General features: G+C 39.3%; 1 protein-coding gene across 1 annotated transcript; it reads right to left on the minus strand.

Annotated features, from left to right (window-relative positions):
• Positions 1-4,072: 4,072 nt before the first annotated feature.
• On the minus strand, positions 4,073-5,878 carry dlx3b (distal-less homeobox 3b). The gene is made up of 3 exons (XM_087785074.1): positions 5,425-5,878; positions 4,978-5,162; positions 4,073-4,830 (listed from the first exon to the last, which is right to left on the minus strand). Exons 1-3 carry the CDS (start codon positions 5,765-5,767, stop codon positions 4,516-4,518), a joined length of 843 nt encoding a protein of 280 aa, XP_087641200.1. The 5' UTR covers positions 5,768-5,878; the 3' UTR covers positions 4,073-4,515.
• Between the last annotated feature and the right edge of the window lie 20,441 nt (positions 5,879-26,319).

Genomic DNA, 26,319 nt, shown 5'->3' on the forward strand with positions numbered 1-26,319 from the left:
TCGGTTGAGAGCAGCTGCAGCTTTTTGATGAAAAAAAAAGGTCAATTCAATTTCATGAGTTCGTCAATTGCTCAGATTTCTTCTGCACTTACGTCCAAAACACGTTTCAGCTGCCACACAAATGCCGTCGACTCCCCAAGTCGGAGTTGGCCCAGTCCTTAAGCCCATAGCTAAAAGACACGTGTATGTGTTTGTTGATAAAACAGCTGATCAGATTGTTTCTTAAAGACTTATTGCCCGTAAGTGACCATACATCGGTTACTTAGCACTTATTATATCAAAACCTGTCATTTTTTGGGTCATTTGAGGTTTTTAGAGTAACCCTAACCCTAACTTTAACCCAAACCCTAACCCTAGATCGAACACCCCTTCCGCTTAACTTGACCATAAACTTAACCCTGACCCTTACTCACGATGAGCCCAAATCTTCAGTCTAGGGCGCAAAACTAACTTTCTGGAACAGGAATATAGAGTCCAAAATATTGTCTTTTGTTTCCTGTGTATATTTGTTGACATTCATCAACTCTGTTACTTATCTTTTAGGTGAAGATATCAACAGGATCGTTTCTACCACACAGTTCCATCCCAATCACCTTAATTCTATTTGACTCTACTCAACTAATAACAGTCGCACCGATTGTATTGTGTTTCCACCAGCCCAGTTACCTTCTCACGGCGGGCAGGGCCATCATAACATAGCACCACGAAACTTGGACGGAATGGTGTACTTTACAGTCGAAAAAAGGTTCTGGACTTGTCCACGGAATAACTTTTTGGCAACCTACAGTACTTTCAGTGTTTTTCTAATGGTGGGTTGGTTTCTTGTGTTGGTAGTAATGACTCTTCAGTGATGTCACTCTCTTAAAAACAGTGTCTGCTTCGTCATACAGTGCTGGTGGAAACACAACACAAACCGGTGGAGTCAAGTCCAGTTGAGTAGAGTAGGGTAGCCAGAGTCGAAAAGTGCCATAAATGAACATTAATCCACTCTGATGTAGAACCAATCATCCAAGGGGCCTCTCTAAGTCACTTGGCAGGCTTTGGGTTTGACATGTGCCTTATGGATTAACGGTGAGGCGTCTTCACCATTCAAACCCAATCCTAGTTGACGTATCTATCCATCCTCTAATTGCAATATCCTGGGTGAATAGAACCAGATGTAGTTGTTGGTCATTAGCCTGAGAACTAGACCACAGCTCTGCCACCCGACTGGTGTACCTTCAGTAATGAGTCAGCCTCGACCCGAAACCCACAATCTAGGAAGCAGGAGTAACAACAGGAGGTTTTAGGGGCCGCTTGGGTGGAATGCTATGAATTGCACGTATCCACTCTGTGAGAGAGTTTGTGTGTATCTGTGGTGTCATGATGATGTTCATCCGGGCCATGTCCAGAGGGCATCCTGGGTTCACACCCACAGCTGCTGTAATACCTTTCTGCCCTCACTTCATCAGCAAAATGGTCCGAGTGAGTGATCCAGGGCTCAGCTTGGCCCCGGGACCGGACCATCCACAGGACAGCTGCAACAAGTCTTTCCAGGACCTGCCGACCTCTGGCTCACCTCGGCGTTGACTGGGCTCAAACCCTCCTGGACTCCGGTTCTATTTGCGGTGACTTCGGCAGGATCAAGTTCAACGCTTCAGTTCAGCTCCAGGTCCGGCTACACTTGTCGGTGTTTACAGACAACACCCGGGACACGGCCGACCGCCCACGCACAAGCGCCTGTCACCGGCGCCGCTAATGTTCCCCTCGCAGCTGGGGGGCCACACACGCTGAGGGAGCCGCCGCGGGGGGATCACATGACCTGCTGATGAGATTTCATTGATATCATAAGACAATATTGCTTCTGTCACATCAGCAAGTGGGAGCACGATGACAGAGGCCGAGGACAACTGGTGAGGGTTTCAGGGACTACAAAGACCTTAGAGGAGTCAGGATTGTGGATCGTGACATGTTTTATTTTGGGGGAGAAAATGATGAAAGGATGTTTGGGAAATATAAAACAAGTGTGTACATGTAGAAAGTCAACACCTCAGTGCCAAGCTTTGCTTGTGCGATTATTTTTTTTGAACACTTTCTTCTCATATGTGAGTTGATCTTTGAAGGTCGAGTTTTTACTGTTTTTTTTTCCTTCTGGAATTTTTTTTCATCTCTCAAGTTTCTTTTCAAAGCTCCGATCATTTAGCCTATTTTACAAATGTGTTTTTTCAGTGTAAAAATTTGTAAAAAATAAAATCATTTTTTTCAAATCTTAACGAGAAAACCAACAAAAATATTTAATAACAGCAAAAAACTCCCTTTTACAATGAACAAATCGTTTTAAAAGTATTTTACTTTGCGAAACGGCAAAAAGGGCCTAATATTCTAAAAAAAATTATGTTTAGTCCTTCATCATATGTGTGATCTGTTTGTTTTGTAATGGCCAGACCTAACCTCCAGTGACCATACTTTTCCCTGTAAATGACGCCGATTAATAACAATTGTTCACTCTTCTTTAGTGCTGTGTTTGTATTTTTATTATTTATGCCAAAAGATGCTCACACAACAACATCCCTGTAGTTTCTCTTCAGTCTGTGTCACTTTATTATGACCTTGACACGACAATTATATATTCCAGTTGTGTCATAAACCTAAAAAACCTTTTAAATGTACTTTTCTTTTTCTTCTAATTACTAAAACTTGAAAATAATTACATTTTTCTGTTCAGTTCTCTGCTTTGATTGGTGGTGCTGTGTCAGCTAAAACTATATAAAACAAGTGTTATATTTCAACAATAAAAATGATTATTTCAAAATAATAAAAGCATTCATTTAGCAAAATAACCTGGCATGGCGTCGGCACAATAAAACGGATTAAATAGCTTTAAATGTTTTTTTATTGCAGCTGTTCTGGTTCTATTCAAACACCACCCCAGCGGATTGTTTTAAACAGGATGGTGCTTTTTACGTTTTTTTTTATGCTTTTACACATTCTTTCATTTGATTGCTTCCAAGTCCCTTTTACAATTTTTAAAACTACTATATGTTAAACAGGTGAACTGATCACGTCAGTACTTTATGACCTGATAAAGTAGAAATGTTAACCTGGAAGCTTTGAAACAACACACGTTTATTTTTATATAACTCGTTATTGATCTTACTATTAAATATTTGATCCAGATTGAAATTAATGAACATGTTGCATTTATAAAATATGTTTGAGTCATATTTATACTGCGCATGTTCAGAATTCATTAAGTATTTTATGTCACTCGCAGTTTCATCTCTTCAAATGATCGTCTTTACTTGTGGTTTTATTTATTGTACTTCCTAACCAGATACAGGACATCCCGAAGCCGTAACGTTCTCTAATGACTCTGGGTAGAAAAAAAAAACATTTGGGCCAGAAATGAAAAACTCACTGACTCCGTTGGCACATTCTCTTCTGATGCGTAATAACGTCCTGGTGGGTCCATGTGGATCAGATCGCCATCAACGTCCTATAGGATTTAATAAGCTGGATTTCTAATCGTTCGTTTGGTCACACACGCACACAGTTTGCTGTAGATTCTTGTTATGTGGCAACAGAGCAGCAATAAAACGCAGTGACTCCACGGTGTCTGCGTCGCATTTGCACCCACGCATGGGGGTTCAATTCCCTCATTCTGATGCACGTGAGGGCAGAACAAAATGTTGATGGTGTTTTTTGTGTCTTGGGTGTAACTATATTTATTTGTTTTGAAACAAACAAAAGTCAAAATGAATAACCAGCGTTCGTGTAATAAAGGAATAGTTGTTTATAGTTGCGTTTCTTCTTCATTTAGGAGCGCGATGTACGTTAAATTAAAATTACACAACCGTGTATGTCTTTGATGCAATAAATACGAATTTAATTTAATCAATACATAGAATAAATATAAGACGTTTATTGTTCTTAGATTAATCGTGAAATGTGAATTCAGTGTATTATATATTTGACGCAAAAAAATAGTCGCAATTCGTTCATTTAGTGAAAACAATTGATCGTTAGTTTGACAAGATAATGTTTTGTTTTTCTTTCTAGATGATTTAAATGAACATAAATCTCAACACAGACATGCAATTACCAGCTTTATTCAACAGAAGGCGGAGATACTTACAAGATTATAAAAAGTATTTTTGGTGAGCACTGCAGTGCAACTCAAACAAATATGATCATAGTGGTTCTGCATATAAACACATATTTACAGCCTTCGACGAAACATTTGTACAAATACATATAAATAGGACCTGAGTTTTTTCTTTTTTCTTTGATTTAGTTTCTACAAACCCACATGGATCAATAGTCCGTGGTCACGTAAAAAAAGGGAGAAATTACAACAGAAACGATAAATAATTCAAAAGAAAACCACGCCAGTCGTCCTTTTTTTTAAATAAGAAACTAAATCCCTTATGTGCTTGTGAGTGGAAGATGCTTTGATCGTCCAAAAAAGGCAGGTCTTCCCGGGTCCAGCTCGCTCTGCGGAGAGTCCATGTTGGGAGGGCAGACCTTTTCCAAGTGTCAGTAAACTGCGCCCACGCTTTGCTGAGGGACCGGGTGGTGCACGGTTCCAGGGTGCTGTAGGTGCGATCCCTGCTGGTACCAGTGGTTGCTATAATCCTCCATGTAAGGCGGGGATGAGCCGTGGTTCTGCTGCGGGACCTGGGCTCGGCTGATCGGTGTGTTCTGCTGGGTGGTGTTGTCCCATACGGCCGGGGACGGAGGCGAGTTGCAGGCCATGGAGTCGCTGGCGTTGGGGCTGTGCTCCAGAGGAACCTCGCCGTTCTTGTACAGCTTCTTGAACTTGGATCTCCGGTTCTGGAACCAGATTTTCACCTGAAGAAGAAAATCATATTATTAATAATGATCATTATATAACGTCTCCGTGTGCGTCATTACGCATGCGTGGCACACAAAAAAAGTATTTTACAGTAACATACTATGAAAAGTGTACGATAAAAGACCAGATAAATGAACTCTTACCTGAGTCTGAGTCAGGCCCAGCTGAGCCGCCAGCTCGGCTCGTTCCGGGAGCGCCAGATACTGCGCCTTCTGGAAGCGTCTCTGAAGAGCAGCGAGCTGGTAACTGGAGTAGATCGTCCTCGGCTTTCGGATCTTTTTGGGCTTTCCGTTCACCATCCGAACCTCTGGCTCGGGCTCTTCTTTAACTGTAGAAACAACAGTAAAAAAAAACGTTGAGTTTTCTGATGGATATAGTCTATAAGATTGTCGTGAGAAATTAAACAAATGTAATTAAACAAATTGTAACAATAATTATAAAGTGAATTATAAAACGAGTTCCTTTCTTTTCAAACCCGATTACGTCTTACACAGACTAAGTTATACATTTTATTATGCTTGAAAACTTTGAAAAATAAATAACAATAGGGAGATTGTTTTTTTCTATTTAGAAAAACTCATTTCTGGTACCTGAGCTGGGTGGGGATGCCTGCAGGTGGTCTCTGTTGTAGTGTCCGTACTGTCTGTAGCTGTTAGAGTAGGGGTATTCAGATTTGGTGGCGTACGCTCCGGCGGCTCCCATTCCGTTCAGGTTAAACTGGTGGTGGTACGAGTTGAGGGGCTGTCCGTACGCCTGGCCCTGGTAATACTCGTGGTGTCCGTGGGTCGCCTGCCCGCTGTAGTAGCCCATGTCCGTCATGGAAGACTCGGGCAAAGTCGGGGAGTCCTTGGAGCTCGGGTGGCAGCTCATAGATCCGGGGAGATCCGTCAAAATACTCGCGATCTTCTTCTCGTAGATCTGCCCTGCGCTCATAGTGGACGCGGTAATAATAGAAGTCCAGAGGAGTTCTGTGGCGCGAGGAGGAGAAAAGAGGCTCTAAAAAAGGGCTCTTCGGTGTAATTCCCGTGGAAGAGGCCCGGCTGCTCGGAGTGTTGTGGCATGGTCCAGCCTGTGTGTCACAGAGTTATAAAGAGCTGGGCTGGATCCTCGCTTCTCATTGGCTCCCCGCTTCTTCTGCGCTCCAGGCGAAATGGAGCTCGAACACGCACATACCTTCGTCGACATTTGCATTTACACACCGGGCAGGTATCCTCCTCCTCCGAGAGACTCTCATGATGGGAATTTGACTGCGTGTTGTGGACGCCGGCCTCGCACCGTCACATGACAATAGGGGCGCAGTTAAGTCCCGCAGCCAGAGTGTCTCCCTAATGTCTTTATGCGCTGTTTGCTTAACACTGTTGTGAGATCACAGCGGCTTCAGCCTCCTGCAGACTCCCACTGGCCGCCTTTGTCATGCAGAGGTGATGTCGGACAGTGAACTTTAGCTGCAGTGATAAAAGAGATAACTGACGGCTCGTTCGGCTGACTTTACCTGCGGGTGAATTCCTCCCTGTGAGCCTGAGCAGCGGCGGGTTTAGAGATTTGGAGGCTCCGGGCAAAAAATCAATGTGGCCCTACTCACTTGGCCCTTACAGGGCTACCAGGAGTCGACTGATCATCATCAAATTATTGTCCCAATATCAATATGAATAAAGCTTTTCTATTCTTTTCTATTCTATTCTATACAGTAACATATTGTCACTCTCTCTCAAATTGTTGTAGTCCACAATTTTAGTCTGTAACAACATCACTTACTTACTATATACAAACATCTATATGCAAATTAAATAATGCAAATTGTTTCAATAACACTCAAAATTATGTTTAATTTTAAAATTCAGATGTATTCACATTAAAAATTCTTGTTTTGTGTTTAATTCATGAATTCTTTAGTTAAACTAGTTTATCAACGCTGTAAGCTTTACTTCACTGTAAAGGTTTATTTAGCGGTCTACAGCGCCCCCTGTTGTATAATCTTTGCACATTACAGACGTGTGCCCTGTGACGGACTGTTCAGGGTGTCCCTCGTCTCTCGCCCCCAAAAAGCGACCACGATTAGGGAATAAGAGGAAGAACATGAACGAGTGAACTGGTCATCAGAGCGTTGCTGGGTAAATAAAGGAAATATAAGAAGAAACCAGAGAGAAACATTGATAGTGAAAGAGTTGGTTCCAAACCCAGAGATTCCTTGAACTGCATTTTCGAAACCAGATCAAACGTGAATCATTTTTGTACTCTGCTGACCCCTACTGGTATATCTGCATCATTGAAGTGTTCACGCTGTCAAATCTATTATTCGCCATTTGCCTAAACCCTTGTGTGACCTCGAGGCGCAAAAATCAAACGTGTTTTTAGGTATCTTTTGTATTGTGACTGGGTCAAGGTGAACAACATCCCTGGCTTCCATAAATACATATGCAGAGGTCGTTCATTAGTTCTTTGGGCCTTCAGTTTCAATTTATTTAAAAAGAGACTCCGGGTCACCTTGACCCTAAGATAACACAAGTACTAAAACCAACAAAAAAACAAAAACAAAACCAGGTTACAGATATCACACAGACGCTATTCGTAAAACACAAATAATCTACGAATCAAGACATAATCAACTATCAAGAACTTTCAAAAGACGAAGGTTTGGATGACTATGAAAAGCATGTGTGATCGAGCTGTGGAGTGACTTTGTGGAGCCTCGAGAATGAAATAACGCTCAAGTACAAAGGCTGTTTTTTTAAAAGGTACAAAATAACTTTGTAAATAAGTATGAGGAAGAGGAAGTGTGATAACCGATGATGATACTTTTCTTTTTTTTCCCATTCTCATATATGTGTGATGTAGTAGAAGTAAATATAATTTAAATGAGAGATTCAACGAGAATCAACACAGGTTACTTTTAAACTACAGTAGACATTTCTTAAATTTAACATCACTTCTGGCTGCAACTGCGTGCTCTATCCAAAAGAGGTCGCTAGAACTATTTTCATCATCAATACAATACTCACCAGTTCTGAAATGTCGTGGTCCAACCCAGTAAAAGATCAGGTGTTCACTACTGTAAGTAAAAACCTTCGTATTGTCGTCCCAGGTTAAAGTTTTAAGAGTTACTGTAACTCGCACATTGATAAACCTCATCCTCTTTTGCGATAAGTGGATAAAAATGTCACTTCCCCCTTTTAAATGCTTAAATGTAGATTATTTTGTTTCCAAAAAATACAATAACAATATTATTACACATCTTCTCTTTAAGTAACTTGTACTTACTTTAAAACATCATGGTTTACCTACGTAACTTTATTAAACATACAATCTACCACATGTTGTCATTGAGAAATGCACAGTCTCCACCTACAGACCTTCCAGTTATTCAAACAGGTTTTTTGAAGTGCACAAAACTGTTCCTTTATTTTCTCATGACTCTTTTACTGGGAGTAATGCTTGTGTGCCCTCCTATTGTTGTGGGAGTTACCTGTTTTGAGATCCACCATCATCAGAGTGACTGGACCAAACTAAGGTTTCTGGGAAGAGCTCCTTATGTCTCGACATGCCTCTTTTCTGCCCCTTGTCCCTGCCACATTTTGACATGACATCATCAGTTTGTTTAGATCCTGTGAAGATTCCCCTCAGGAGTGCATTTGGGCTCAGAGGTCCCGTTCCTCAGCCTTAGTTATGATCATCACATACAATAACTAAGATGTTGAACTCTCTTAAGCTCTTATTCCTTGATAGGTATAGCTTCATTTTCCCATTCTGTTTGTTTCTTGCAACCTCCTGGGTCAAAGGGAAGTGGTTCACTAGGCCCAGGATCGAGATCTTGACCTATTCTTGTGTCCCTCATACTTCTGTCAGACTTGGACTACCATACTCAATCCAACAGGGAGTTTGGAGAAGTTTCAATTGGCCCTTTGACACTGGCTAGTCTTTTATTCTATTCTACTGGACTCGAATCAACTTTCCCCGGTTTTTGTTGCCACCTGAAAATCATATTGTTAGTCATAAAAAGGTGAAGTTAACCAGTTGCTGCCCATTTATTGGTCACTTATTGGTTTTCAGTGACTGAACAGTCATCAACCTGACTCCCAACACAAGAAACAAACCCGCCATTTTTTCGTCGGTAAAGAGTAGGCTCTGTCAGTGGTAAAAGTTGTTTCATGGTCCACGGACCAGGTCTAGACCTTTTTGTGTGTCTGGTAAGTACACTATTGCCTACACTATGTTATAACGGCCCTCCCCAGGTAGCAGTGCCTGTGGAGTTGAGCAGAGTCAGTTAGTGCTGTGACTGTGAAGTGGAAAGTACCATCTGTTGAACTTATGGCTTTGAGAAAACTTCTTCCCATTACAAGAAGTCATAACCGTTGTCTACAGGTTCTTTTATGTACAATACCAAGCTACTATGTTTCCAGTTCCTGGTACACTTTAATGACTAAGCTTCAGGACTTCTTCAGAGCTCACTACAACAAATTCGGGCAGGCATAACAAGGTGCTAATGCTCTTGCCAGAAAAAACAGCTGATCAGATGACTGTATAAAACAATGACTACATAAAATGTTACTTTGCAACATATGCTGTTGGTAAATTTCCTTCCTTAATAGTGCAACCTGGTCAAGCGTTAGTCTAAAAAGAATATGCCATTGAGGCATATTGTCGTTGCTTCTTTTACCTTGTGCTTACTCTTTGACGTGTTTCTACTTTTGTTTGTTTCCCAGCTTCCTGTACTTCTATCATGTCCCTACAGATTGTGTACTTTTATCTACTAAATTAAATTATAACCACAAATTAGGGAAATTTACAGAAATTCAGCTCATTTTGTAATTGACACGTGGGCAGAAGACCCCATGAAATTTCAAATACATACATTATTGTTGAAATCTAAACTATATATACAGTATGTATTACTTATTACGTATTACAGATTTCCAAAATATCAGCTCCATTCTGCAATTGTAAAAGGGGCTCAAATGGGAGCAGAAGTTCACCCCGAGTGTTAAAAAAGGTACAATTTCAAAAACATAAATACCATATTAGATACATTTAAAATAAGGATAATTTCCTTAGTTTTACCTGGATAACCTCAGGTATTTATGTAAATATGTTCTACTCTCCCTTGTTTAGCTTTTAACCATATTTTATGTGTTAGTTTGACTTGTTTCCTTTTTACTTTTAGCATACAATTTACATGTATTACTACATGCATAGAAAAATACAGAAAAAGTACTGCAAAAGGTATGTATAGGTTTGTTTGAATGGGATAAACCTTCATTGTTTTGTCAAACTTTAGTTTTTCCACAACAATGTTTCTATGATCTTAAGCTACATATGATGACCTGATTTTCCAGATCAAAGTGTGAGAAACCTGTTCTAATTGTTTTACAAACTACAGTGTACAGTGTTTAAGTGGAGCAGCTGGCTTGTTTCCAACACAGAACAAAAGCTCAGACACCCAAAACCCAGCAATTACAGCGGAACAAAGTTTGGTCTGATGCGACACAAAATAAATTTCTCCTGTACATTACAAATGATGCTTAAAAAAAACAAACACTCATCACATTCTTTCGCTCATTCTAAAGCTGCATTGATGTTTAGTCACAAGAAGAAGCACCAGTTTGAATATTTTCACATGACCTTAAACAGATCTGAAGCACGAAATGTGTCTCCTTCAATCTGCTTTCTAAATTCCTGTTTCGGCATTCCACGGTGAATTGAATCTCCATGAGAGCGAAGCCCTCAGGACAAATATTGTGTACTATATTTTTCTTCTCCTGGAAAGCATCTCACAAGCACACACCTTGCTCGCTGCAAGAGTAACTACAAGAATCATTAACACTTAACTGGACACATAGCTCTATTTGACTCCACTAACAAACAAACAGGCCAAAGAGGATGTTTTGGTTTTTACAATCAGGGTGGAGGGTGACACCGCTAACCCATCGCTTCCTACGACCCCCCCCTCGACCATCGGCATGACTCGTCTTTGAAAACTTCAAGGCATCGGAGATAATGAAGCGCCACTGGCTGTTTGCTGCTGATCCGACGGACTGATCACACGCACGGCCAGGTCACTGTTCTGAGTCTAGTCCAGGAGGTCTAGTAAAGTCTGTCCTCCTTTATTCCTAACCCTGACCATGCTAAGTGGAGTCTGCCATAATCAAGAATCCGATAATACAGACATCTTGACTTTTACTTTCTTTTTAGCTACTTAAGAGTTGTAAACTAGCAAACATTTGAGGCTGAGAATATATGATACATGTAAATCTTGGTTATTTGTGCAGTACACCATATAACAAGCTTACTTTTATTAAAGCTGCAATACGTAAGTTCAAAAACATTGATTCTGGCTCCACCTACAGTCAAACAGTGTAACTGCAATATTGCGCAACTTTTCTTGCCACATTCACATAGTAGTGTATGTTTCTGTTTTCTTCTTTCTGGTAAATTGAAAAGAGTATATTAATAATTTGAAAGAAGAAAACTGTCTATGAAGCAGTTTGGTGGTCACATGACTCTCACAGACTCTCTGGGCGATTGCAATGTTTGCTTTTTTCCACAAGAGGATGTGTAATCATAGCAAGAAAGTAAAATAGTTACAGTTGGAAAGTCTTCACATTTGAATTCAGTTTAAATTGCCTGATAACAGTTGGAAATTCAATAATTGTATGTGTAAGAGGAATACCAAACAAACATTTGCGTATGATTCAAAGTGTACTAAGGGGTACGACTTTGAGCAACTCGGGAAGTTGATCATGTAAAACTTGTTGATGCTGCAACAACATAGTTTTGTTAGATTCTAAAACTGACACATGTATTGACACGTTAAAACCCCTAATAGCCTCGAAACACTTGGATCAAGTGGGGCACACAAAGAGAGCACGTCTGCAGACCGACCAGAGTCATTATCGTTCTGTAAAAACAGGAGACGGTCGATAGCAGCGAGCGAACAGTTCCTGGGGGGGTCAGTGTGGGTGGAGGACGCCCTGTAGAGGAGCTTCAGAAGGTGTTTAGAATGAGCCTGTGTGCTAATGTGGGTCTGCTCTCAGGAAGAGTCCTGACCTCTAACATCTGTCCACATGTGCCTCCCATTAACTTTTTGACTTATTTGGCAGCTGTGGACCCCCAGAAACACATAACATTTACCTGCCTGTTCGCCTCAGAATGTGACTCAGAGGGACACCAGCTCTCCACTCACGTCCTGTTGAGAAACAGCCTGAGAAATCTGGGGCCTGGATATTGCTGGGTCGACCTCTAACTAATCCACTGGAAGTCTAGAGAATGAACTTTCCAGAAATGGTCTCTTTAAAACTGCGTAGTTTTAGTATGAATTGGGAATGTTTTTGGAGAAGTCACATGCTTCTTATCTCTACTTTTAAAAGCATTTAGATCCATTGAACCACTCAACTGGGTAGGCAATAAAATAAACTATAAGTGAGCAGAGCAAGCATAATTCTTAGTATCTCATGTGTTAAATAATTGTAGGTTTTTCATATCATATACTGTATCATAATCCAAAGTATATTTTGTTAATAATTCATTTCATCCTGATCTTCTGTTGTACCTGCCAATGCTGCAACAAACACTCTATGTAAAACAACATCTGTAAATATATATATTGAAATAATATTTAAATAAAAAAAGACTTAAATAAATAAATAAACGTTTTGAAAAATAAACTAATCCTAAAAAAACTATTTATAAAACAAATGAACAATATAACAAATAACAAATATTCGGAATCGAATAGTCAAACCGTTAAGCAAAAAATCAAACAAAAAAATTAGTAAAATCCTGAAATTTCCTAAATGATTAAACAAACATATTTTCTTTTTTTGAAAAATAATTGCAGGGTGGAATCAGAAGAATCAACTTTAGCTCTCTCCTCTCATTAAATATGTATATTTCATTCTATATAAGAAAATAAAATGATCTGTTTTGCCTGCAGTATAATAATAGGAACATCAGCGATGCTTTTATTGTGAAAAACTATCATCCTTCAGCTTCAACTTTGAACATCCTTCACTCAATGATTGAATTGAAATATCTAAACAATGGCTTTGATGGAGACAAGAAGCCATTGACATTCCAACTGATTCAACATGAGAACGATGGTCGAGAACAGAACCAGTAGATCAAGGCAGTATCAGTCGCAATATCCTCAAACCCAGAAGGTGCAGAATGAAGACAAAACATGGAGGAATCCGCACAAGTGTCCCGGTCCTGGCAACAGAAGCTTCTCTGAGAAGAATGTGTCTCTTCTGCCAAGAGAGGACGAGTGAGAGCGCCGCATGCAAACAGCTGCTCAGAGTGGGATCAAATGAAAAGGCGAGACTTGTTTGATTAGTACCTTTTTGTCCAACCGCCACTCAATCCTTATTATTCTCTGAGCTCACTTTCTCAGGAGGACCCACAGGAATGCACAATGACCTAGTGGAAGTGTTTTGATAGGCTTTTGTTACCTAGAGTAAGCATCTTCACAAACAAAGTGTTGCTAAGTTTGGATCCTCCCTTTTATGTGACAGAGACTTCATATTTGTAAGTAAATCCAGAGTTTCACAGATTCTTTTATTTTATTAATTCATAGTTAAAGATATGGTAAGTGATCCTGAATAAAACGGCTGTAGTTTTTATAACTTTATTTGGTAACTGATGCACAGACTTCTGTAGACGACAGCCAACGTCAAAACACATTGTCACAATGTCGAACTCTCTCTCTTTCCTTTAAAAACACACTTCCTCGAACTCAGCCAATCCTGATCAGTCACATGACACCTGCAGTGACCAGTGTAAAACCCTGAAACGAGGTCAGTATTTGAGATTGTATTAACTATTTTACAGATTCTGTTTATTGTATTATATATATACTTTTTCAAGGTATGTGTCCGGTTACAAAACAACTGATGACAGTTCCTCAATTCTCATTTTAAAATAAATTCTGGGTTAAGTTAAAGTAAAGTTATTGTAAAATCTAAATAGAACGCCATGATTGTTGGTTGTTATCTTATGTGGGAGCATGAAAGAAGAAAAACAATAGATACTGCCATCTCTGGCTCATCAGATCCTTGAGAATTATAAATATACATTATTTTTTTCAGTTTGAGATAGTCTTCTGCCCAATGATCTACCTTGTGGCTGTTTCCAAGCAATGAATCATAGCCCTTGTCTTGCAGTCTGGTCACATGACCGACTCAATATCATCGGCAGGACGGGTTATCTTGGAGGCTACTGTTCATATCCACCATCTTTTGATGGTAAAACACAAGTTTTTAACAAATAAATCAGATGTTTCCAAACATTTTCTCAATACTTGAGTAGTTTTTGTCACCAATAACCTTTTTACTCGTATTCAAACAGTATTTCAGTGCCTACTTTTTACTCTACCCACCACTGGTTGCTACAACCTTTGGTGTGAGTGTTGTTGATACAATCATCTTCGACCGCAACTCTAGTTCCCCCCGAAATGTTTAATCACACAAAGTTCATTCCCATGACTCCTCCAAAATAATTCCCTTTCCCGCGGGATTCCTCTTGACCCTGTAACCCCAATCTCTTTTTATGATTATCTCTGCGGTCACCGTGGTTACAGTCACCCACTTCTAGATCCAGCCTCTCCCAGGATCCTCTCAGGAAGCTCCACCCTGATCCTCCCTGTGTTTGTTTGGATCACTAAGGACTGCATAATGAAGCTGGTGAATGTCTGGACAGCACCTGCAGGCAGGGTGTTCCCTCCTGCTCCGTGGACGCATCACTGTGTCAGGACAGAAGAACCTGGTTTGGTCCTCAAACAAACACTGAAAGAAAGGGGAAGTGCACGTTCGGACCTACTTCCACAATATGTCGCTGGTTTGCTGTTTATAAACTTGTGTGACCCTCAATTAAAGGAAAGTACAAATAACTGTTGTCGACGACTGTAAATCTGTAGTTGGCAGCCAAATCACAGAATTCTTGTCCGGGACGACACCTAGTCATTAGGTGGGCTTGTTAGCTTGTGTTAGGAGTCGTCTTTTCCCAGGCAAGTCTGAGCATGGTTTCATTCCACCTCTGTCTTTTTCCCACTTCACTCAGCCGTCTCACAATCTCACTGTATGTACCAGCAGATTATAAACAGTATATAAACTAGCTGGAATATGCCCGGGTATTAAAACTAGATTTGATTACAACTGCTAAAAAAGAAGCAAAAACTATGAGAATTATATGTATTTAACGTTTATTAAAATGATAAAAGAATGTGTTGGAATTGGTCTTGTTTGAATTTTTCGAGGAGGACTTTCTGCTGCCTCCCTTTCTGCTTCTTTACAATGATCAAACATAACTGAAATATTGGAAATCACCCTTATTTTGTATTTAATAAATATGTTTTGCATTTCATCAAAATTGTACATATTTGAATTTTCAAGTCTTCTGTAAATAACCTACAAATCACTGAAGGGTGACAAGAGAAAATAATCCAGCCAGATATTGCAGAAATAATCTAAAAGTATAGAAATCCTTCATATGGTATGAATTTTATTTTCATGAGGGTCTACTGCCCTTCCTGTCCCCCTTTCCCCTGAGTTGCTCTCCCCCCTTAAACCTTAAGAGAGAAGTCAGTAGTCTACTTACTCATTTTCAAGCCATTTTTTTAATCAATATTTAACATAACATGCTTCAGTGTTTCATCCACCGTCCGAATCATTGTCTCTGACATGTCTTGCTATAAAGCGCTCCTAAGAACAGTTTCTTAGCAGGCTTCTGCAATATGAATGTATATATCATTCTTATTTAAAATGTATTTAAAATGGTACAAGTGTAATTGTAATTGGACATTCCCATCGTCCCCTTTCCCTGAATCCAGTTGTCCACACTCCATAAACCCTTCACTGAGAGATCAATAGTTTACATGCTCATGCTCAATATCTTATCTAGAGCTGTTTGCGAGTCTATAAGATATATATACAGTCAATACTTCTAATAAAAATAAATAAATAAAAATTTGGGGTTTTAGACAGGAAGCTGATTTGAATTTAACCCAGAAAAAGTTTTCAAATTAATAATATATTGTATTGATTTACAATATTTGTTACTATCACGTTAAATATAAAGAATATATGTTTATGTAAAAATAGGATTAAAAACATTGTTATATCATCAATTTGGATCAATAGATGGAACTCCTAAAGCTGATAATTCAATATACTGTTTTCAGAGTCAGTCTCCAATTCTTTGTTGCTCCTGGTGTCAATGTAGATATATGGAAAATATAAGGTAACTTTCATTATGAAGTTTTCTAGACTTGAACCTTTCTAGACTTCTAGACAAAATCTGTACAAATAAACTGGTGTCTTAACCCCTGACATTCCTTTAAAGCTCATCCCTGCAAGAGTAAATATTTTCTCATCATTATAAATACCAGCTGTATTAAAATACACATGTTTGATAATTTATAGATTAAATGGAAGTTGTTAAGATTCTATTATGTTCCAAAATAAGAAAACACAGAATATCAAAGAGAAACGAGAACCGTCAAAACTTCTTATACAGTCCAAGAGAAAGTAAAGTGGCCACTTCTGAGTCCAGAGTTTCAGCAGAATTCCCCTTTCACTTCCATTTCCTTGTCACCTGTGCAGGATTTAGTTCTCGTGTCCCCAGGGAAGTGATAAGATCACTAGAGCTTGTTCAGGAAATAGGGAATACGCTTGTGAAAATACAAACCTTAGATAAAAGGAAAAAGTGTTCTTTTGGAGGAGTGGATGATGTTTCATTAAAAAAAACAAAAAAAAAACCACAAGTATTGCCTTTGTACCGGAGATAAATAATCAGATCCAACCAAGAAGGTCAAAATATTTAAATTTTAAGATAAATATTTCAACAATATTTACATATTTTGAAAAGATTATTGTTTTTTCTACGTAAGTATTATTTGTTTGTGTCAAGTCAAGTGTTAAATTGTTGATTGTTAAAGTCAAGTTATCTCATAAAAAAAAAAGTAAACTAGTGAATATGAATAAAAAAAACGAACTCTATATGTTACCATTTTGTTACACGCAATTCCGCTGATTCAGCGATATGGTTTATTTATCTTTCCACTAATGCAATTTTATTTTTGCTGTTTTTTTTTTGAAGGCTGGTTTGTGGAAACAATACCTACATATAAGGGGTTCTGTGGTGCAAAAAAGTGTTGTGGAGGAGCCTGATCTAGAGTCTCAATATAGGACGGAACACAGTTCTAAAAACTTCTCTAAAACCTATACAACTTATCAATTGGAACATGTTTTCTCTGTCTAACTAAAACAACTTTAATGATGCAAGGTTGTGTCGCCTCACAGCGGAAAAAAAAGCTCCGTGCTGGGATTTGAACTCAGGTAGCAAGGTCAGCAGCCTTCCCATGTAGTTGAATGAACAATTACAAATAGTCACATGAAAGTTCCCCTGTTTTCACATGTTTGGGGATCTGCATCACCACCACAAATCAAGTCACAGCAGAAATAAACTAAAAGTTGTCTAATGCGGATTGAAAACAAAAAAGCAGCAGTATTTTAGTCCAGTCTGTGTTTTTCCTATCGTGAACTTTGTTCTCACCTCTCGGATAATAAATAAATATGTAGTAAAAGTGAAACAGTTCTTACTTTCTTGACATTCGATGAGAAGGTTCTGTATTAAACTCCCCTTGCAAGTAAAATTGTTGTGGCTCTAAACCAAATCTGATCTCTGATGTCTCCTCTTTGTCTAAGTTGACAGCCTTAAGTCAGATTCCTAATCTGCTTACTGTTAAAAGATTTGGACCCTTTGTGTGTTTGAGTTTGAACCCCCTGATATAAATGATCCACATCATCTACACAAATGCTCTTTTGATAAACCTTTAAAAAGTGTTGTATCTAGCCGGTTGCTAATTTCACATCTCATTCTTCTCGTCTTCCTGTCCCCGGTGTCACCATCCTCCTCTCTTGTTAACTGGACCCCACTACCACCCACAGCGATGCAGGCAGCAGTTTTGGGGACTGGGGCCCCCCCGAGAGTGGCCTCTCTGTTTGCCTTGCTGCTGAGGCCCCTCGCCCGTGTCCCCCACTAATGAATGGAGGTTTAATGATCTGAGAGGAGCATTCAATTGAGTGAATAATGTGCAGGTCTGAAGCATCTCTCTGCTCCACTTGTCTGAGGAAACAAAAGCTTTTTATCCTCCCAGTAGAGGCGTCGAGGACACACACACAGATCATGTGATCCTCACATGTGGGAACATGTAGACAGGAAGTGACTCACCTGGCCGAGAGAAGGTATTGCACCGTTGCAGACGTTCAATAACTCTAAATAACGGTGTTGTGTAAATTCCATGTCTGACAGAACTCAAGGACAAATGTGACCGGTTTCTGTTTTCATTTTGTGTAAACCACCAGAAATACCTGGCGACTCAGTCACCCGACTGAGCTCAGACTTTAATTAGAACATTCTGAGCGACTTTCATGCTCCTACAGGTGGTCTCTCCGCTTTCAAGCTGCATCGCTGAGATATGAGTGGAAATCACTCATTCAGTGAGTGAGTCATGAACAGAATTATTTTTTAAATTAAGTTAAACAAGAATAAGAATGATTTTCAAGGATGAGCTGGAGAGTCTATGTCTCGGCGCTGGTTTGGGAACGCCTTGGGGTAAAACAAAATTAACCATTTAGAGTTTGTGTTGTGCTCATTTTTACTAGTTCATATAGTTATATTTTGAGTTACCACGTCTGTGACGATCATCTTGACGTGTCAAGAATCATAGGCAAATGTAACTTCGCAGAAAATACAGCCTTTTCTCAAAACAAAACACATTTCAGGAGGTAATAATCAGCCAAATTTTAATTTTCTTCTGCCTGTACTGCCTTGTAACCAATGCTTCACACAATGGTTCAGGGCCCCAACCTGCCGGTTCGGGACAACAGCACTAAAGGATTTGCATTGGTTTTTATTTTACTTCCGAGATTAGAGTTAGCCACAGTATCATGGTGGCTTCAGTGTTAGTCTTCACGTCGCTGCACGAACAAACAACTTTTGAAAATGGGGTCCGGAGTGGGAGCTCTAGGCGACTGTGCCGGCTTTATTACTTTGTAGATTCCTAACTGGAGTGTAACAACAGTGTTCACAGTGACGGTAAACAAGCTTCTCCTTCACACTCTCTAATGTCTTATGTCAAGTTAAACAAGACCATCTTTCCCTCGCTCTTTCGTTGTTACAAATACGGCTGTTTTTTTACTACAACAACTTCGTTTTCAATGGAGCTGTGGTCGTTCATCACCAGGTAGTTTGGTCGCCGGTATTTAAGGCTCTATGGATTGTATCTACCAACATTTTGGTGTGACATAAAGTCGAATTATTTGAGTGATTGCACAGAATTCTGTGCTTTTAAAAGGCAAGAACCAAGACCTTCCTCCATTGCCGTCATTGACACACTTAGAGAAACATGCTACACACTCTCGAACAATATCCCTGGCAATAAACACAAGAAAACATCTGAATAAACAAACAACTCAATTATAAAAAAAGACAAGTTAGAGAATTGATCAAAGAGGAGACCAAACATTGGGTATTCAGACTCGGCTACTTCTGAGATTGAGTCATTATTCAAGCGTCTGTCCAGAAAATTACATTAAACCTGTTCATGGAACCTGGCTCCGCTTTACAGCCCAATACATCCAGCTGTTATTCAAGGTGACAAATGGAGAACTGCTGGGGATTGAGTTAGGAGAAGGTAAATATGATTATGTGCTTGACATCTCAGAAACACTTGTCAAGCAATACTCCATACGACAAGCTCAGGTCTGAGACGGTGTTTTAACAGGTTTCTGGGGTTTCCGGTCAAAATGCTTCTAAGTTAAAACTAGGGAGACTGTTGCGTATCAAGTTCCCGGGCCATGCGTCCTGCGAGATGAGGACTCGACCTGCGTAAACTGCCGTGTACAGAGTTGTCAGTAAAAACACTGCGAGCTCAGCTAAGATTTAGTTTTGCCTTAAAGGTCAAGCCGGTGTCACGCCAGATGCTGAGCCGCACTGGATGCCGTTTAAGTATAAATATATTAATATTTTCATTTTGGCTGCTCGGCCATATCACTCGGGCCGAGATATCGGGCTTATCACTCTTCACCTGCGACTCCTCCGCACACTATCTGCTGTTTGTTTTCAGGAAGAATGTCTCTCCGGGCAGAGAAAGGAATGCTACTCATAAGAACTCCCTTTTTAAAAATTAAACACTCCTTGCCAGCCCTCCGTGGCGAATGCCTTTGTATGATTTAGTCCAACTATGAATCATTCACCGCATCTCACTTTGCAACTAAAAGCTGCACAAAAGCCAATTTGTGGTCTTTATCTTCAAATGTGTGTGATTTGTTTCTTTCTCTAAAGTGCTTTTAGACCATAAAGAGGCTGTTTAAAAGGTGTTTGATCAACATTTATATCAATCATCCCGTTCGAAACTTCAGTGAACTATTGTAGTGTGTTGGATTACTTGTTTTTAAACTAGTATTAAGCCAGTTATCATTAATTCTTGCATAATTGACTAACAAAGATTTCCTTATATTGTCAGCTAGCTCAGGGGTCATTCACCGTTTTTGCACCTGACCCAGTTCAAAATTGGCATTATATTCACAGACCGACCTTAAACAGATAAAAACAGTAAAAGAAAAGTTATATACAGCAGGCATGACCAAGCAGATTTAATCCAACCTGTGATATCTGTTATAAAGTGTATTATTCAGTGTGAAATGCTTTTTAGACTGTAGATGTGAACTTCTCAATGAGTTACCACTTTGTTTATATTTGTCCCCTGCGTCATGAAACATGGCCCTCCTAAAAGAAAGTTTGAGGACCCCAGATGTAGAGTTTGAGTTTCACTCATTATCACTAGTTTACAGGTTGATTTTGGGAGGTAACTTGACTGAACCAAGAGCCTCAATGTGTCAAGAAAATACCATGTTTGTTCAAAATAAAACACATTTCAGACAGTTATAATCAATAGAACATAAATGATATGACAGATTGTTCTCTTTATTTAATGCCCACATTATAAATACATTCCAGACAATAATAATCAATGTATCTAAAATTATTAAAAATGATTTGTGTGACCTAGTAACATGTGACTCACGAACCAGTTAAATAAATAAATGCTGATATCGACACTGATATTCTACATGGTCACATCAGATTTTACGTGCTTAAACACACAAAAAACATCTTTATGTCTGAGCCATGCACAATTCATTCTCAATCTCTGCTGTAAACTTCGAACCCATTAATAAACTTTCCTTTACATTTTGTTGAAATACGGTCAGAAGTTCTCAAGTTTCGCCGACATACAGACGCGCTGACAAAAGTGTATTCTTCTTTAAATACATCCTTGTTTACTGTCTGTGTTTTGTTTTCACAATATGGCCCATGTGTCTGTGTGTGTCAGTGTGTGAGTGTGTGTGTGTCTCCCATCGCTCGATCTGTCTGCGTGACAGCTAAGCTGAAAAACAGGTGCCTCCGGACAGTTGGAGAGTGTTCAGAGCCACCGCTCTCTCCTCGGGCGATACATTCCTTTACTCTGCACAAACTGGGGGACCTGAGGAGCGAGGAGCTGCAAAACCCTGCGTGGGTCCCCCCCCCCCCAAAAAAAAACACCCTCTGCATTTTCTTCCGGCCGAACAGAAAAGCATGTAGCAGCAAAAGAGAAAACATACTTGTGTGCCAGGGTGTGGTGAGCCTCAAACGTACACACAAGCTACTCCAGGAAGTGTCAAATCAAAGGTTTCCAAACAAGCTGAGCTTACTTTCTCAAATATTTCCATTTGATTAGAAATAAAAAGATGGATAAACTGAAGTGTAACTGTTTGGTTAGAGGACAAAGATGTTTAAAACCAAATGATAATGGTCTCCAGGGTTTGTCAAATCCAGGAAATATAAAAGTACTTTCTTCTGTGTAGCAACACAAGAAATAATGAAATGAAAAATAATTTGATTTTCCTCATTAACCACAGCAGGATTAGATCCGGTCTGAACCAGACAGTTCAAGTTACAGCGCAATGATTCCGGATACTGAGAGAAGTTCATTGGGACTCTTCCATCAGTGTTTGACTGAGTCCACAGGTAGCAAACAGCTACACAAACGTGTGACGTGGTCCTTGTTAAATCTTTGTGTGAGCGGACAGAAACACTGAGATCAAGTTTTACTCCTGTGAAAGGTCAGCTGAACTCAGCAAGGTTCCTGGGCGGAGTTTGAACGGACTACATTGTCTCCGCTGCTCTGAATATACCGGCTTCTTAGCAACTCTGGGCTCCATGGCAACCGATGTCTCTGTCATCACTGTGGAGCGAGGTCATGGAGAGAGAGCGTGCTGTGTTTCATACTCAACCAATGTGCCGCTCTGTCTGTGTGTCATGTTCCCTGCTGTACATTCATATTCAGAGATGTTAACACACTTTCATCACACATCTCCTGAAGCTGAGATCAACCACACCATAGATCCAGACCTTTATCATGATTTTTATAATTATTCACACCAGTCATGTGTGTCACAGCATGTCACATTGAGCACTCTTAGGTAAATATAAGTGAACATAAGTGGAACATTTTATACATGAAAATGAACCTCAGGTAAAAAACATTATTTTAAATACTGTCTTGATACAACTAAATTAATAAAACCATAATGTAGCACATGACATCTGTAATATATTACATGACACCCACAAAGGATCACCCATACATTATAACATGACATCAATAATGTATCATATGACACCCATTATGTATCACATGACACACATAAATGATCGCTCATACATTATAACATGACACCCATAATGTATCACATGACACACATAAATGATCGCCCATACATTACAACATGACACCCATAATGTATCACATGACACACATAAATGATCACCCATACATTACAACATTACACCAATAATGTATCATATGACACCCATAATGTATTAAATGACACTTATACATTATAACATGACATGCATAATATATCATATGGCACACATAATGTATCACATGACACCTAAAAATGATCACCCATAAATTATAACATGGCACCCATAATATATCACATGACACACATACATGATCATCCATACATTATAACATGACACCCATATTGTATCATTTGACACCTATAATATATTACATGACACCCACAAATGATCACCCATACATTATAACATGACATGCATAATGTATCTTATGGCACCAATAATGTATCACATGACACACAGAAATGATCACCCATGCATTATAAAATGACACCCATAATGTATCATATGGCACCCATAATGTATCACATGACACACATAAATGATCACCCATACATTATAACATGACACCCATAATGTATCATATGGCACCCATAATGTATCACATGACACACATAAATGATCACCCATACATTATAATATGACACCCACAAGAACTAACATTTATTTCTACCTCTTTTCAATCTCTAAGAAATATTTTTTCTACAGTTGAATGTTTGATCTGATTATGTTTAGACATGTATGTGATGTGTGTGTCATATAATAATATAATATGAGATTGAAACAAATAAATAAAAAAATCTTGTCGTTTAGTTCATGAAAAGTGCGTGTTATTAACATGTTCTAGACTTCCAGTTAAAACATGACTCAGCAGATTGTTAGAGACTCAATGTTGTTACATTCACCCGCGACATCCTGGAGTCACAATAGCTGCTCCCTCTCAGCTATCAGTCATTCACATCAGGATCTCCAGATCGCTCCCCGCTCCGCCCACCTTCCCATCAGCCCTCAGCGCCCATTCAAAGGACGTCTTGAGAGGAAACACAAACCACGGAGCAGCACACAACGTATGACGGCTTGATTTCCTCACGCAGCTGCAGTGGCCACACAAACAAAGTTGAGGCCGTTTTGTTGTTGTTTTCCGGCATCTGTGGATGTATGGAGGGGTGGGGGGGGGAGGGCAGGAAATTGGGAGATTCATTTCAAATTACATTGTTAACTGTGGGCCACTGGAGCTGCAGGGTTGAGGAGCAGGGGTCTCCGGGTGGAGGGGGGGGTACTGCAACTGTATTCTGGTCTTTGTCCTGGGGGTTCTCATCGGCTGGTGTTGGCTTACACTCTGGTCGGGGAACACTTTCTTTCTGCTCCCACAAAACAAACTTGTTTCAGGCAAACTGTAGCAAACCTTCCAAATAACAGCGGACTCATCATTTCAGGTGATTTAAAAAGTTTGTCAATATCTTTATTTATTTTACTGTTTTGTTCAATATATAAGCAAAAAAGAGTACTTTAGTCGTCTAATGTACCATATTCTTGATATAATTTACAGGGAAAACAAACTTGGTATCAATATTTGTCAGTCATTTTTAAGTCAAACTACAATTGTGAGGTTTGTTTCCAAATTGTTACCAAATTGTTACCAGTTAGTTAATGAATTTTCTCTTTTTAATGTCCGCTAGAACAACATCGTCCTCTTACCCCAAAACTGTTCAAATCATAATAATAATAATTATTAAAGATTATGTATTATATTCCAGTGATAAGGTTCATGTTAAAAGTTCACTAAATTTATCATTGTGTCACTAGTAGTTACTGCAGCATCAGCACATGCTAAGCAGCTAAACACTTGTTTACACGACCAACAAGCATCAATCACTGAGAGTCGAAGCAACAGATTGTTGAAGCTCCAGACATGTGAGAGGTCGGTGTGGATCTGGCCAACGTCAGGAGGGCTGTACCAGACGAGTGTCTTGATAAGGCGACAACAGGACGTTGACAGTGTCAACACTGGCATGTTGTGCACTCGCCTTTCCACTGATAACAACATTTCACCTCCGAGCGTCACAGGTGTCACACGACAAGAGATTCTTGATATTGAAAAGTACAGTATAATATAGATGGATTGGAAGTCTAGAATGATGTTAAAAATATGTTGAGGGGAAACTGATTGAAGTGAAATTGTTTGATTAAAGATAAAAATTGTTTGATTATAGATTAAAATTGATTGATTATAGTTGAAAATTGTTCGATTACAGTTGGAAATTGTTTGATTGTAGTTGACCATTGGTTCAATATAGTTAAAAAATTGTTTGATTGAAGTTGAAAATTGTTTAATTACGGTTAGAAATAGTTTGATTACAGTTGAAAAATATACGATTGTACATTTATGATTTACACAAAACAAAAATGTCTAAGCACAAGGTTTACGATTGTTTGAAAATGTACAGATTTACTGAAACTATTTTCAAGGGCAAGATCAGAAAACAGATGAGAAACAAAGTAAATGTACAAGTAGGAGCTGTCTCACCTGCTGTTGATACCGAACTCTGCAGCGAGAATTCTGACCTGCTCTAGTAGAAGAACTCACTTTTCTCTGATCCTTAAATCTCTTCACTGGCTGCCAGTTTCTTTCAGGATCAAAATTGAAATTCTGATTCTTACTTTCAGATCTATTCATGGTCAGGCTCCTCCTTACATCAGTGATCTGATCCAGCCTTACACCCCAGCTCGGGCTCTGAGGTCTGTGGATCAGAACCTACTTATGGTTCCACGCACACGGCTCAGGACCAGAGGAGAGAAATCCTTCCAGACTGTTGCTCCTAAGCTTTGGAACGATCTTCCTCTCTCTCTGTGTTTGATGATCTACTGACTCCTTCAAGAAACATTTCAAGAAATGTTTATTCGTGCAGGCTTTTCCTTGATTTTCTGAGACTCTTATGTTTGTCTCTGTGTTGTCTTGACCTTTTAAATATATATATATATTTTTAATTCTTTAAGTGGTTTGTGACCCTGGTCTTAAAAAGCGCTCTATAAATACTAATTACTTACTTACTTACAATTATTCTAAAAAAAAATTAAAAAATTAAAAAAAAATTAAAAAAAATTATATAATAATAATATATTCAATATTATAAAAATATCCATTAATATATATGTTTGTGCCAATGAAGTCTCAAATAAATCAAAGCCTAAACTAATGCAAGTGAAAACAGAGCAGATCTGCACCTCCTCACCCGAGGGTGACGGTAAAGAATTCTTCCGGCTTATTAGACCAGGTCAACGACCATCCAAGCAGCTGAACCAGAGCTGATATAAAAAAGCTTTAATGCTCTGTTATCCAGAGATTGTTCAAATGTAGATCCATGTTGGATTGTAAACACATTCATTCTTTTTAGAAGTTTCAAAAGATCCTGGAGTAGCTGAGAACAAACTGTGGCTGTTCCTGTGAACCCGCTAAGGGGATTAAGGGTTTAATGAACTGCTGATTGCAGGCCAGAAGTTTGAGCGATCTGCAGTCAAGCAGAGCTGAGTGTCATGTGCAGGCGGACCATGCGACTATTAGCAGCACTGGGGGAGTTTGTTTTCTCATAATGAACTCCTTCCTGCCCCCGAGACACCTCATTACAATGCACAGTTTCCTGACGTCATTTCATTCTGGCAAAGTGAGTGAGACATGTTTTCGTGTTCCTGCTGAGACACTCAACGTTTACATTCATAGATCAAGATCAGAGCCGGGTAAATTCTGA

Source organism: Callionymus lyra, chromosome 2 (assembly GCF_982586985.1).
Source record: "Callionymus lyra chromosome 2, fCalLyr1.hap1.1, whole genome shotgun sequence".
Taxonomy (NCBI): Eukaryota; Metazoa; Chordata; class Actinopteri; order Syngnathiformes; family Callionymidae; genus Callionymus; species Callionymus lyra.